We start from the raw sequence: 16475 nt of genomic DNA, 5'->3' as shown, positions 1-16475 counted from the left end.
AGGTTTTCCACTAAGACCGGTTATAATTCTACTTAATTTAACAAATTTCTAGTCTGTTCGTATACCTACCCCGGAACGTGTTAATATTGATCTCAGCTGACGAATCACACCCTACCGTAACAGTTCAATAAACAATCCCAAATATGTGCAATACCTCGAAACACTTCGTCCGGCCCTCGTTCTTCACAAGTCAGCGCATCTATTATCAAGATCCAAGTGTGCATACAGACATGAAACTACACATTTTATGGTATAAACGCCCGTATCACAACCAAATAAGATGCCACTCTATAGCTTAAAGTGCCGTCGACTGTACCTCCAATGTAAGCAGCTTACATGTGCGCGTGCCTCTAATATGCCCACTTACATGTGTGCGTACTTCAAAGACATTAAGTTAATGCGACCTCATAATTACTGGTTGGGAACATTAATTCTCGCATCCATAATTTAGTTTAATACCTCATTCCTGTTTGCCTACAATCTAGATAAATATCATGAGGCGTATAAGGTAGTGTTGAATTTGAAATTATAAAAACCGTTAGTTCAAATAATTGATGTCGTTGAAAGTAATTAGTCACTAAACAAAAGAAAACATGTTTAACATCTGCATCGCTGAAAAAAAAATGGCAAGATAAACAAAAATTTGGTTCCGATTATTAGATAGTTATTTTCAATTCAAACTTCTGGCAAAAAAGAACAATCACGTTTCGTGATTATTCGAATGCAAACTAAAATATCGTGTTTTACATTTTAATTAAAAACTCATTGGAAATGAGAGCTCTATTTTTAACGCTATTTAGTTTATGAAAGCTGTCTACATGACTATCACACACATACACCAATCTCGTAGTATGTATTCCAAGCAAATAATTTAGTGTGATTGATGATCGATGTTTTAAATCATGTAATTTTTCAAGAATTTTCCATAATACACACGTACCTTATACTTAAATTGAACCCTTTATTGTTGACCGTTTTATCATTCCCATTATATTAATTTAGCCTAAAGCTGAACTAAAACTAACTAGAACTGGTTTCAAACCGAAAGAAAAACATTTATCTAAGTCAATAAAGTTATAAAATCATAATTATGATTATTTTTTTCTTATTCACGCTGTCAAAGCCATGTTATTATTTTGACTAATTGTCAAATTATGCACATGTTCAAATTCAGAATGATCGTTCAAAAATACTCACCCTCCAACTTATAACCCTCCAAAACAAACGAATTACATTTCTAATGAGTTTTATATTCGTCGTAAAAACTAAGAGCTAATTAGTGGATTTTTTATAATTAGTACCTACCTACGTCGTGACAAAAATCTAAATGTCCGCAGTGACATTGTCAAACAAAACCTGTCAAATCTAATCCTACTTCCTATCCCAATGGATGTTGATTACTCTTTCACGCAAAAATCATATACCTACGGACTTTGATAAAATTTGATAGATACCATGGGAAAACGTAGGATAGTTTCTATCCCAGTTTCTAAAAGATCGCAAGCGCGCGTTTATGTCTGTCGACAAAGTAGGCGAATCTGCGGGAAAAAGCTAGTACTAATATTAAAATCCTTCTAATGTAGTTCAATCCTCCACAACGTTCATTTTGTTACTTGAAGGAAAATTAAATAAAGTGATACCTCTATGAGAGAAAGTCTGAAATGTTTTACGCACTATTGTTGAGATCCGTATTAAGTATAGTTAAATGTAGTAATTACTACACAAAAGTAGCAATTGATGATTGTGAATGGGCATCGCATTATTTCCGCTAAGAACTAAAACGGCGTGGAGTAGGTTAGACAAATTACTTTACATATAACTTAAGTCCGCTAAGCTTTAAACCATTTTTTTCTTCTTTAAATAGGCCGCAAGAGATATGTGCTCGTGCTAAGTATATTGAGATCATGATAAGTATTATTACCGAGTTTAAAGTAAAAAAAACTACCTCTTTTTCCGTAGGTGGTTAAAAAGAGTTAACTACTTTGATTGATTTGTCTGCTTTTAAATCTGTTTAAATTGCAGCCAAAATAAGGCTTAAATGAATTTCAATGCCCATTAGGGTGGAGCACGGTTGTATGGGAAAAATTTTTTTTTTAGTTTCGAATTTCTAATAGGGGGGGGTTTGTGCCTTATATGAAAGTAAAAATAACTGTAATTTATTATCCCATTTAATGAATATCTTCTGCCTCCGCAGTGACTTCAAAATTTAAAAATTTTATTTTAAGTTGAAAGTCGTGTAAAGGTGAAATATTGCGCTCTATTTATTGGTAAGAAGGTATTAAATGACAGATAATTTATAGATTAGACATTTACTAAGGTAATATAACAAGAAAATACACATAAGAATTAGATAAATTACTTTAATTATTAAGCTTAAAATCCTTTTTTGATCAAAATTTAGGCATCACGTTTCGCGATTCCAACTTGACTTTTATTGCACCTTATCGTGACTTTTTGGATGCAGTGAGAAATGGAATCTTTGATCGTAATCTTCACAGGTCCCTCAACAGCTTGAGTGAGGTAGAGAAGCCTTAAAAACAAAGGTTTGCTCTCACCACCAGATTTGACAATGTGCTGAATTTCTTAGTCAGATATACATCTCAAAAGCGGTTGTTTGGTTAATTAAATTAAATAAATATATAAAATAGCATTAAAATGTATCAATGGTACTTAAAAAAGTCTAGGTATTGAAGGGTGACTCGCACTGTGTGACTTTAGTATGCGACGAGCGGCCAGCTCTCTGACATCGTAAGAAGACTGCTATCAGGATACTCGTAATAGCTGTTTCTCCGGGTAACTAGTTCTATAATCTTTCATAGGGTTTCTGGCATGCCTCTCGAGGCCATAATAATTTGAAACAGATGACGGGTGACATCTTTACATGATGGTTTAGTCTTAATTAAAAACCAGGATGGAGCATAGACTTTAACCACAAAAGTATCAAAATTTCTATTGAATTTGAAGTTCCTACAATACAAACGTAGTATTTGGTACGCTCGTGTGATCTAACGGGCATGTTACAGTTCACTAGGAGAAATTATTGCGAGATTTTGTGAGAATACGCCTAATTACCGCCGAGGCAATTTTATGCAAGTTCTGCTGATCAGTACTCAGATCTTTGGCCATTTCCGATCACATTTGTCCTTCAATGTGTTCAAATTTATTGATAGGCAGTTTCTCACATGTTTCCAGAGCTTTTCCAGTAGACTAACTGACAAAGACGCGTGTCGCGAAAAGGGCCAGCAAAAGTCTCTTCTCGCGCTCCCTCACTGTCCTTATTAAAGTTATAAACCCAAAGCCTGGCTTTTCTGTGTATAAATATAGCATACAAGTAAACAATTTGTGATAAAAAAATAGTATTTTTATTTAAATATCGCACAGATATGTGGCATCCAAGTGTGGTCTAAAACCAACTTTTTTTATAACTTCAGTGTCGCTGCGGAGGCAGTTACTCTAAACCGAATTGATTAATATTTTGCATGGCTTAATTTAAGCCCTAAAGGCACAAAATTTTGACTATTACATTACAGTTATCTGAAAAAAATTTTTTCGCTCCACCCTAATGCCCATGCTATTTCGGCATTAGCTGAGACGTTATTAAAATAAATTTCTTAAATCTTTTATAAAAAAATATAATCAAAACTGAAAACGTCAAAAGTGTTCATACCTATTCTAATGGTCAAAAAAAATATTTTTACAAACAATAGCCAGTCTACTCATTCCATTAGCATAAACCATATTTTTACCTCATTTCCTCCGCGATGTTAATGATAGATCGCCCGGAGTCCTGCCAGCAGGACTTAAAGTACTTCCGGTAGGACGCAAAATTAAAAGATCACAGTTTCGTAAGTATACATTGTACAAATTTCAAATTTACACGAAAAAATAGAGTGTTTCTCTCTCTTTCACCCAATAGTGCCCAAGATCGAAAAACGCGACTAACCGTTAGTCGGAGCCCGATGGCGCACGAGTATACACGGGGGCAGCGCGTTCGCGCTCGCGCGACACATTTTGACGCGCCGGGCGTGGAGTCGGCAACATTTTGGCGATAATATTATAATGAATGTGAAGTATTCCAGCCTAATCAAACATTTATAATTTATTTCTTGTTTTTGTTTTTAATTTGTAGTGTATTTGTAAGTGATAGGTGTAATTTCTAATACAAAGTGACGTACCAAAGTAATTAATTTAAAGTTCCTTATTATAGTTCCTATTAGTTAAGTTGAAAGAAGATTAACAAGTTTATAATATATTTAGATAAGTAAAATACTGGTTAAACAAAATGATTCTACGACATGACTTTTTATTTAATAAACACTAACCAAGTGTTTACTACTTCTGGTGAGAATGAGTTCAAATTTGAAGGTCACCGTACTGCTGGAAGGACCAGCAAGCAAACACGTACAAATTGCGTACTGCGGGCAGGACTTGCGATAATCTTCTGGCAGGACGTTTAGAACAAAAGACCAGTCCTTCCAGAAGAGCTTCCAGCAGGACAAAGCACCGGGCGATCTATCATTAACACGTCACTCGCCCACTTTGAGCATTTGTTAAACACTCGCTCAGATATGTTTATCTGGGAATAATATCATGCACTTAATAACAAAATGTACATTTTATGCTAATCCATAATGAACTACTGTGTACATAGCCGTGCTAACTTAATTTAAACTTTCTGGCTCCAGTTTAAAGTTTAGAATGGCTTTGAGAGGTGGCAATCTGTTATTAACTAGACAATCGTGATTAACATTATAAAGTTGCGGCATTAGACCTAATTAAGTCACGGACAAAACATGTGTTGAGACAGGTTCTCGGTACAACTACTTATTAATCATTTTATTTCTGCAAAAAGTATACAGAGTTAAGTTACTATTATTATATCACTGGTAATTAATGTGTAATAACTTAGCTCCAAACAAGCAGGACTTAGATAAAGGATTATCTCATTATGATAGTAAAATCATTCGTATGTACTTATCACACTAACATTTTTGCCCATTTTATTCTTCCTTTATTACATACTAGCTTTCCGCCCGCGGCTGCGCCCGCGTAGAATTTTTCGGTTTTTTATACCTATGACACTCAGCAATAATGTGGCTTTCTATTGGTGAAAGAATTTTTAAAATCGGTTCAGTAGATCCCGAGATTACCCCTTTAAGTACAATTCAACAATTATACAAACACACAAACTTTACCTCTTTACAATATTAGTATAGGCTAGCTAACCCGGCGGTTTTCGCACTGCCAATAAGCATTCTACAGCCAATGTTTAGTATCACTGATAATGTAGGATTCTAACATACAGGTTAATTCTGTATAGATTCTAATGTTGAAAGATTTTTTAAATTGGTCCAATAGTTTCGGAGCCTATTCAATACAAACAAACAACCAAATCTTTCCTCTTTATAATACGAGTATTAGTGTAGACTTGTAAGAAAATGAAACAGGTATTCCTCGAACTAAAATAAGAGAATAAACTTTAATATATCATCGAGATCATTATAGGTATTGAGTAGGTCATAGCGACATGCCTTGACTTTTCACGAGTGACTCGGTACATCGGTCACAAGAAGCTTAGATGGTTGTTAAACCTTCATCAAATGTTCATATAATATTATTGTATTATGAACTAAAAAGATTTTTCTTTAATTAAAAAAAAACAGTAGAAGTATTACTTCGTCGAATCGTACAGTAATTTGTTCAGACTTAACTGAAACTTTCGTACTACACTCTGCTTTTATTATGAGTTTTATTTACCTTCTTTCATTGTAATGAAAAAATATTAAAACAACATTGTGTTTCAGTTCCTTGGAAATGCAAAACAATATACGAACTAATATTTTATTTAAATGAGTAATTAGAGTCCAAGAATTTTAATAAAATAATTAAATACACATCAAGGAAATTAATCTAAATGTTTGAATCAGAAAAACTAATTATACTTATTCGACCCTAACGAACTCTACGGCAACAGACAACTTAGCGTAGCAGACTCCACATTAAAAAGGATATACCATCTACCAAATAAGGGTTAAGTAATTTCTGCATAAAATGATTATGGTAATTACCGTTTTGTTAAAAACTATTCATAAAGAAAACTTGTATTGAAAGAAATAAAAAAATAAAAAGTTAAATTCAAATTCAAAATACGTTTATTGAGAACCACAGGTACTACATAGGTTGTCAAATTATAAATGGATATAGATCGGCTGCGTTCCACCATGAAGGCATACGACAAATAGTTAGTGTTTAATTCAGTAAATGTACTTCAGCTGTTGAAAACCACAATTTTGATGAGTTTTTATTTTCAAGAAATACAATAAGATATCTGCTAGCTTACCTTAATTGTTTATACCACGCCACAAAACAAACAAATTCTATTCATATAATTTACCGAACCCCAGTAAATTCGAGCTGTCAAAAAACCTTATTCGAATAATTTTTACGACGTGGTTTTGTTTATTAAAAACCAATTATCAGGCCAATAAAAAGCTCCCTCCTTTTATTAATCATACCTTAAGGCGGACATTACTCTCCTTCCATAATATTCACTGTACCAATTGAGTTTTATGCTCGTACGATCATGGCCCGAGGCGGTGGTTGACCTGGAATATTGCAAAAAGTTTGTAGATAGGTGAAGGTTTTAATGTCAGCCGAGTGTTCTTAGTTGTTTGCGTTCAGTAGCGAAAAAAACACTGTCAAAACTAAGTCGAAACACAAACGATGCTTGCTTAAGTGAAGCAGCAAATCGAACGCACGAAGTTGAGAGCTCTGTGGTTGGTTCGTGTGTCACCCTGTGCGTCCACGCGCTCTGTGAGACCTCTTAGTAATGTTTGTGAATACGGGCGTATTATCTCGTCACACGGGTCGCTATAAGTTTTGAGCGAAATAGGTTCACTTTGGTCGTCTTATTGGTCATACTTAACAAGCACATGTAGACAAAGTAACAATCGAAACAGTTCCGTTTTCACGATCGCTAGATACTCGAAGCGAAGCTATCACAAATTTATATGTCACGAATGGTTGTTTATAGGCAATGTTTGACGACGTCATATTATTATGACATAGCCCGACGTCGCGTGACGTATTGAGGGATACGTGTCCCCTAATGAATAAGGCTTAATGTCGTTAAGATATATCGTTTTATTGTATTATGGCTTCTTATTAAAAACTTATAACGTGTTCAAAACTGAAACGAGTTTCCTTGCAGTCGCAATTTTACATTACACAAAAACAAAATTGCAATGATGATACTTATGGTCAACCTCGCGATACAATAAAGGGGCAATGAATAAAATTGTGCAAATTAAACGCATCTTCGTTATCATTTAAACGTCATTATAACTCTTATAATGACATTTTAACTTGACGTTTAAATCATTCATGCATTTTAAGAAATCGCACTACTTGCTTTAGGCTCCGGTCTTCCTTTTATGTAAAAGGTCATGTCGGAATGACAAGAAAATAAGGCAGTAATTAAATACGCCATCGAAACCATTATTATTTTCAAAATAATTATCCGAGAAAGGTTCTTTTCGTAGAAATAAAATGTAATGTTAGCAAAAAAAATCAAAATAATTGTGTTAATTCAAAAAAACACCGAACAATATCTCCGCTTGATTGAAAGTAATATTCAATTTTCGATAGCGTATAGCTTTCGCTGTCGACTGTACACACGTGTTGATAAATTGAAGGAACAATTAATGTTTAACGTGGCTGTGTGCGTGCGTTCGTATAGTAGCGGTTCCTCCACTAAATAACTGTGCAGCATTGCGAAGGGCGCTTATTAAATTGATTAACTTCAACTTACATGCAAATGAATTGCTAGACGTTTTGTAAGTTAGCGCTTTTTTGTTGGTTTATTTATTATAAACAGTTTCGATGAGATATTATAGATAATAAAAAAGCTTATCATATTTTATTGCTGTCACTCTATAAGGGCCCGATGGCGTTTATCCACCTTTAGCTTATTTTTGCCTTTTTCTAACCTATTTCTCTCACCTGGAGACTTTTATTTGCCTGAAAGATTTATGTTTATTTACACTTTACAGAGCATGATTACAATCATCTTTTTATGCTTTACTCGCGATAGATTTGCATCAAATATAAAAATAATTATACATTCTCCGTTTAACTGGAATTTAATTAACATACAGCTGTAGAAACAGTAAAAAATTAACTCTTTATTGCTACAAACAAAATTTGATTTACCATCTCTCCGTGCTTTTACCAATCAACTAGCGGCCGTCCGCGACTTCGTACGCGTGCATTCCGTTTTACCCTCTTAGGGGTGAAGTTTGGTAAAATCCTTTCTTAGCGGATGCCTACGTGATAACATCTACCTGCATGCCAAAGGACAATGTTCGTTCTCCATACATTGTTCGCCGTTAGATCAACAGTGCCGAAAAAATACTTTCTAGGTTCTAAATGACACAAATCTTTATGTAAGAACAATTATTCCTGGCGGACCAATTTTATAAACTTATTGATAGCAATATTGTTATCATAACCTCTTACTTACTAGTATTGTATTATAATATTGTATGCACATCGATTTGGGAGATGTTCTGTATTGTAGTTGTCGCAGCCAAATTGTATTATAATATTGGACGGGTTTTGAAAATAGCTCGGCGTTCCACTTTTATCATTTACTTACTTACATTTTGCACGTAAATAAATAACATGAATCCTATGTTTACTTTCCACTCTTGACATTTAACACGTGACTTACCAAACTAACTATCTCCATGGTTACCGTCTTAGTCTATGCATGACTAGGGATTGAACAACTTTTAATTGAATATTATTAACAATTCTCGATAATTTTTATCGATTGAAAAATATTCGGTATTTGAATCGAAAGGTATATTCAATTTTATCAATATCAAAATATTCAATTTTAATAATAAAATAAATATTATTTACTACCACCTATGAAATGTTCTGAAAATTGCCTGGAGCGCTCCCCCAATCCTGGGTTTTCCCTTTCCAAACTGAGAGGACATCATTTTGGTTCTATCGATACATTATAAAGGTAGGTACTTAATATTTGAAATGTATTACCAATTATTGTTATAAGCATTTTGAGTGAATAAAACTTTCAATTCTATTAGAATTTTAGACATTTCTCTCACTTTAAGCGGCATCGGATTTTTCATCGGATTTTGAAACTGTTACAGATATATTAAAGATGATCCCATATTTATGTCATTGTCAATATCAGTATTATGATCACAATTCTTTTTATTTTATTCATGACCTTTTAGACCAGTTGGACACATTAGATAGCTTCTTGTAGTATCGTGCAATATATTTTTAACTTTTAATTAAAATCTAGTCATACTGTAGCAATTTGGATGATTTATTTTATTTACAAGATCGGTATCTTATTGTCTATGATGACCGCAATCAACATCACTATTACGTGGATTCCTAACAATGAAGTACGGCATTGCCTTGTGCCGATTTTACATAGATTTTATCGACACAAATTATGGAACTTCATAGGATATGGAGCAGGCCACGCCCTAAAAAGTCCGGATGTCGTCATAGTATTATGGAATACATATAAAAGACTTTTATTATTTCATTTTCTAATCCTCAAGTGTCCATTACAATCTAATTAATATTTATGTATTCAAAAAGTAAGAGATCAATTTTGATACTTTACTGCTGTGCCCAGGAATCTGAGGCCGTTTCTGACAATGTCCTTTCAGCCCGATCCGTCCAGTGGTTTGGACTGTGCGTTGATAGATCACTATGTCAGTCAGTCAGTCAGTCACCTTTGAATTATACATAAATAAAAACTCCAAGAACGTTTGTAGCCGAATGCGTCAGTAAGAGAATTACGTTTTGAAAATGTCAAAATCGCATCTCATCGCACCGAACGCGTTATAATAAAACTGCGTGTGTGCGTTTGTTGCAACGGATGAGGCCCTAATTAGCCGCAATTACCGCTAATGCAGCGGTGCACTTAATGAATCGCCTCATTTGTACTAGCCAGCCAACCGATCGGCGCCTTTTCTGCCAACCGTACTTGAGAAAAATAGTTAAACATTCGTCAAAAAAGTTATATGTCTGTCAAAAAAGTTATTCTACAAAGTGTAAAATCTAAATATTATATAACTCAAAGGTGACTGACTGACTGACTGACTGACATAGTGATCTATCAAGCCACAGCCCAAACCACTGGACGGATCGGGCTGAAATTTGGCATGCAAGTAGTAGATGTTATGACGTAGGCATCCGCTAAGAAAGGATTTTACGAAACTCCACCCCTAAGGGGGTAAAACAGGATCCACGCGTACGAAGTCGCGGGCGGCCGCTAGTAACTGCTGGTGTAGTTTGCTATTGTTTTTGTTTTCTTTTATTTTTCTTCAAACAATTGGTTCGCAATCAGATTATTAGTACACTAATTGATCGACGTCTTTTTTGCCGACCGTACTTAAGATGATAATGCTTCGTCAAAAACTTTTTTTGACAAAGTAATAGCAGTACATAGTATAGTAGTTTCTTTTGTTTTCTACAAGCAATTGATTTGCAAGCGATGGTTAAATCAGTTCTGCCGACCGTACTTACTTAAAAGATCGTGATGCTTCGTCAAAAAACTGTGTGTAAAATTCTGCTAGTGTGTAGTTGCTATTGTTTCTTAATTTATTTTTGTTTTCTTTTCTTTTTCTTCAAGCACCTGGTTTGCAACTATCAGATTATAAACATTACACGCACTAACCGATTGGCGCCTTTTCTGCCGACCGTACTTGAGATAAATACGTTCGTCAAAAAAGTTATTTTAAAACGTGTAATATAGTGGCTATTGTTTCTATTTCTTTTGTTATTCTTGAGGCAATTGATTTGTTATAAAGAACTTTTTACCTGTATTTTAATGTAGGTACATTATGATTAAAACAGTGCCTACTACTTCAGCTTCGTTCAATACATTACAACTTCAGTACTATTCAGTAGTTCTTATGTTCACGTCTCATGACGCGTTTTTATTTTACATCGTAGTTATTTAGATTAATTTTTATTGGAATTATTTTCTTTCAAATGTGCGTAGAGCTTTAAAAAAAAATTTTTGAGCGAGTTCTTTATTTACGATGACGTAGAGCTTCAAAAATTTCCTCAAATTAAAAACAAAAGACTCTTGCTCATTCATTTAACATAAACACCCCAAAATAACTTATAAAAAAGAGTGTCTCACTGTTCTAGTCCAACCTATAACGATGACGTAGAGCTTCAAAAATTTCCTCAAATTAAAAACAAAAGACACTTGCACATTCAATTAACTTTACACCCCAAAATAAATTGTAAAGAAGAGTGTCTCACAGTTCTAGTCTAACCTATAACTATAGTTAAAGCTAAAGTGTCTGACACCGATGGCTGGAGCTACCTAAGTACATTAGTGGCAGATCACCGCCGCGCTGCGGGCAGATAATGAACCGTCCCGTTTGCACTTAGCATCATTTACATGGCTCGATTTTAGTCACCTGCTAAGCGATTGCTAGCCACACAGCTTAATAATTACTGTGGAATGTTTAGATCGTCCCTAAACCACAAACTTAGGGCGAAAGTAAGTATTAAAAGATGAGCATTTTTAAGAAGAATACTAAGACGTAACTAGAAACTCTTTGATACATAATCTGGTACAGCACCTATATGTATAAACCAAATGCTTAGCTTTGCTGAAATGTAGAGCCATAATAACTACCGGTTTTATCGATATTACAAATGTCATGAACCTGAATATTATTGTCATCTGATAAATGTTCCTAAAAGGTAGGTGGCACTCTTAGGACTTTCCTTACATAATTTACGTAGTTGTGATAGTAGGGCTTCATCATCATCTCTCTCATCATCATCATCATCATCATCATCATCATCAGTAGGTCTTTAAATAGGAGCAAGTTAACCTTCAATAGAGAGCTGGGAGCACCATAATCACCCTAGTTCTTGTAGTTAGAAACCTTCAATACACCATGATTTCGTCGTCGTAGTCGTCTTCTTCATTACTAAGGAAGGACGTGTCCTTGATTACAATATTTCTTTAACTCTACCAATGTCCGTCTTTACTTAGGGTGGTTCTAACAGAGAGTATAATTATCTCAAACATTGTTGGTGCAGGTAAAGTAATAAAGTTAATAAATCAATCAAGTTTTCGCTATTTTGCTAGCCAACACGACGTAACACCGTATCCATGACTCGCGTGCGGCCGGGCGCATTCCAGCAACTTACCGTCAGTAATTATGCTTAATCTGTTATAATTGCAGCTGGCGCGAGCTCTTGATTTTTAGACTTAGGTAACTAGTAAAGGGTTAAGAATAAATATGACTGACATGTTTAGTAGCAATAGCAGAATTTGACCGTGATCGCAGTCACATCTAAACCCCTCTAAAATGCTTCAGTTCACAAAGAAAACTTAAGACACGAAACTTATCATCAGTTTCCTCGATCCTCTCCAATTTACGAGAAGCAAATGGGGCATTACTGTCGTCTTATATTTGACCAGTTTATCATCTATGATTTTCTAAAAGATGCTGCTTTTGAAAGACTGAATAGTGCAAAAAAGAACGATTATTTCATAAAATTGTCTTAGGTCCCAACCTACTGTCGTTTAACATCATTTTAACGCTCATCTTCTCTTCCAGGCTCGCATCTTCGAACGGCGAGATCACCATCACGACGTCCCACGCCAACGCCGGTCCGGCCAGCAGCGCCGGCAGCGCCAGCTCCGGGCCAATGCCGTCGCCGCACCCGCCTGTCAAACTGTCCCCGGGCTCGGCCAAGTCGCCCGCGCAGGAGGAGAACGACCTGCTAGCTGACTCGCCGAGTGAGTACGAACTGAAGCTTTATATTCTGTAGCGTTAGGCTATTGCGTTAAAACAATCCATTAGTCTTTTGTGGTTCTGTAAGCAGTTGAGGTCATTTCATCGGGCACGTCTCGCCTAAGCTATCTCCAAGCTAGGTCAAGTCGCCCGCGCAGACGGAGATTGACCTGCTAGCTGACTCGCCGAGTGAGTACGAACTGAAGTTTTATATTCTGTAGCGTTAGGCTAATTGCGTTAAAACAATCCATTAGTCTTTCGGGGTGCTGTAAGCAGTAACGTTATTCTCATCAGGTACGCCTCTTACTACGACTTCATCGGTTCTGAGAAATGACGGTGAGATGATGACAAGCTATCCACCCACACAGAAGGAGAAAGACCTGTAGCCTTAGCCTGCAAACTTAGCAGATAGTTAATTCTAATGTGTGCTCTAGAAATTGTGTTACTCTAACTAAAAATACCGAAACAAAACTTTCGTCTGGGTAGGTACTAAATAGATGATACTGTTTAAAAATGTGCCGGGCTTAGAGCTTGAAGTGGAGCAATAAAAATAACTCGATCTGTAAACTTCTTAACTCGGTCTTCGTCAATAAATAATGAAAAGTTCAAGAGTAGCTTTGTTATTTGCTACGTCTCTAGTTGTATTAGATTTAAATAGATTAATTTTGTAATTAGAGTAATTTGTGATTGAAAATAGATCTACCTACTTTAACATTTCAAAATCTGTGTTTCGTCGCCGAATGCTCAACATATCCTAACATTAATAAACTCGACTATATCACCTGTATTCCTGCAGATTTTACGGACAAACCCGTTCGTCGAATTCGCTCTATTTTAAGCATTCGACATAATACGAGTATGGGCTAAATTCGAGAACACCTGTACAAGCCGCGACGGTGTTGACATCTGCTATGATGCTGTGATTAATTTGATGCACTGAATACAATAGTGATAACTGGGTGGATATAATTGAATGGATATTTGAGGTGTTAGTTATACGGGATGTAACTACAGTTTTTTTAATAAATGTAGGTACATTATCTTTTTAAATCGGAGTTGGAAAAATGCAAAATAAAGATCGTAAAGAAATAATGAATTCCAGTAAAAAATACTTTATTCAGAAAAAAAATCAAGTCTCGTTAGGTTGCAATTACTTTTTCTGAATAAGTAAATGAATTATAAATGTTTTTCACTTGATTGTTTAAGAATCAAATGCATAAAATAAAGATATGGCTATTAACAGATCCTAAACCTTAGCTTAATACTTTTAAGTATATCTCCACCAAAAGAAGACTAAATACCCTGAGAGTTTTACAATGCTGGATAAATACTCAATGTAGGAACATTAATCGAGTCCCCTGTTCGCCGCAGCAAAAAGCACAAAGTTTGTCCTCGTCGCTTGCAGCATTAAACATTCGACCGCGCAAAATTAACTTGTCGCTGACAAGATCTGGAGTGGCGGCTCACCTACGTCGAACATGGCACAGCGAGAATATAACAGCCAGGTATCTTCCATGCCTGAAATATCTTCGATCGTTTGTTGACTGTTGACACGAAAATATAAATCTTGCTTTAGCTTAACAAAGGTGGTCGTAATAATTTCTTTCTTTTTAATTACTTTAAGCAGATTAAATATGTGATAAATATTCAAATAAGAAAAAGAAGTAAATTAAACAGACCTGCAAATTGACATTGGACTGCAAATATAAATACTTAAAAATGTTAATATTATGTCTAATTCTTGCAGGAACCAATAACTGCCTGAAAAACCATGCTCTATGTAAGCATTCAATTTACTTGTTGCACTGTGAAGGTGTAGGCTATTTTTTAACATTATCAAAGAAAAAGTTACTTAAAGTTAATAATGTTTACTTGCAAGCTGAAGAGTGTTTTTCTATAATAAAATTCAGGCCCCAGCACGAATTTCCCCAACTTTAGCTACCGCCCTAACACGATTTACCGGTCACAAGTTGCCTGGCTTTTCTCTTCCCCACAAGCCTACTTTACGTAAATCAACTTTGCGAGTTCGTTCGGACGCACTAGCAACTCCAAACAGCATCCGAGCTCTTTAACTTTACGGTATTAGGTAGAATAACTCCAGGACAATGCAGAATTGCAGACTTCACCAGTTCAGCCTAATGGATCGCCGTGCTTAGAACGGCGAACTTTTATGAATAAGTAGATTGAGTTAGCGTCGAAAATACTCAAGTTGACAGCTAGTTTCGCTTTATGTGTTACATTGGAAGCTAATTTGTAGTTTACGTTTGCTGAGCTTGCTTAATTATGCAGATGTTGAAGGCTGTTTTCTGTTTCTCTTTCAGTAGTTCTTAAAGTAATTCCAATGTTTATTATTGGACAATCAATACAGACAGAGTTGATACAAATGCTGATGGTGCTGGTCTCGTCTAGGTACCTTTTTGTCAAAAGTATTTTGGTTTATATCCTAATTAATTTATTTTGTTAAATCTTTACATCTGCCATTGTAGACAAACTTAAATTGTCCTTTGATAAAAGTGACTAGTAGACTTTCTGTGTTACAAAATGAACGCGATCAAAAGCTAGTTTCAATAAAGATTCCTGCCATTATTAATGTGTATCCGATTATGAACCTTCAAGGTTCGCAAACACCCTGTATTTTTAAGCATTGCCACTTGAAACCTTCTAAGAAAAGCTCATCAATTCCGCTGCTATAAACGTACAAACTTCTAATTACCGTATGGGGTGGGTTGCTGACATTATACGCCCACGTATAAAAACTACAGCCTTATAGATTTAGAATTAACGATACTATTTAACGTGTTGTGTTGTAGTTACTTTGTGCCGTCAATTTATTTGTGAACTTTCTAGATTTTTAAAATGTCGGTAGTAACCTTATAGCCTGAAAGTGACGAAAAGGTATGAACTTTTTTTTTTCAAATTTATACAGAAATTCTGCTATTTTTTTTTAATTATCTTCCTTCCCTGTGAATACTGAAATCTCAAAAACTTTTATAATACTATTAGTTTTGTGATCCACTAAAGAACTTTAAATGTAGTAGGACTTATTACATACTAAAACATTAAGTTATAATGTGTGGTATAAACTTCTCTACAATTTCAGAGACTTCACAGAAATCCAAGTCTTTATACCTACTGTTAATTTATTTAGCGTAAGTATCCGTGACAGACATACATCTATGTGTTGTCACTAAGCAAACAAGAGGTGCGACTACTCAGTTAATTGTTTCATAATTAGCCCATCGATTCCACACTACATTGCCGCCTTGAGCTTTAATACTTAGGTAGGCGATAAATAAGTAGAGTTTCTAGGTATGATGATGATATACATAGAAGTTTCAATTTAAAGAACTCATCATAAAATCAATCATCAATTTATTTGTACTCTTATAAACGAGTAAAGATATTGAAATATTTTTGACATTGGGATAAAGTTAGGTTTAACGACAAAACTTTTTTGAGATAACTGCCTCTTATTTATTGAAAAATTATGAATAAAATGCGGGCATTTAAGTTCTACTTATTCCGAAATTACTTAGAATCGGACATCCAATTTCGAGACTGCAGTCTAAAACACACATTAAGGTACCTTCTCCTTTTAAGTACGGACGAGTAATTCCACTGGTAATTTTTGCTAACGACCGTATTCTGCAAGTG

At 35.1% G+C, this 16475-nt stretch overlaps 1 protein-coding gene across 1 annotated transcript in view; it reads left to right on the top strand.

Moving 5' to 3' along the window:
- The window catches only part of LOC135075715 (POU domain, class 6, transcription factor 2), a 54035-nt gene that overhangs the window by 16905 nt on the left and 20655 nt on the right, over nucleotides 1–16475 (top strand). The window contains exon 5 of the mRNA XM_063970170.1: nucleotides 12645–12826. Within this exon, the coding sequence (XP_063826240.1) occupies nucleotides 12645–12826 (182 nt within the window). The remainder of the gene's footprint in view (nucleotides 1–12644; nucleotides 12827–16475) is intronic.

Source organism: Ostrinia nubilalis, chromosome 10, assembly GCF_963855985.1.
Source record: "Ostrinia nubilalis chromosome 10, ilOstNubi1.1, whole genome shotgun sequence".
In the NCBI taxonomy this organism is placed as follows: domain Eukaryota; kingdom Metazoa; phylum Arthropoda; class Insecta; order Lepidoptera; family Crambidae; genus Ostrinia; species Ostrinia nubilalis.
The sequence above is the reverse complement of the archived record's forward strand: the minus strand, read 5'-3'. Positions and strand labels throughout refer to the sequence as shown.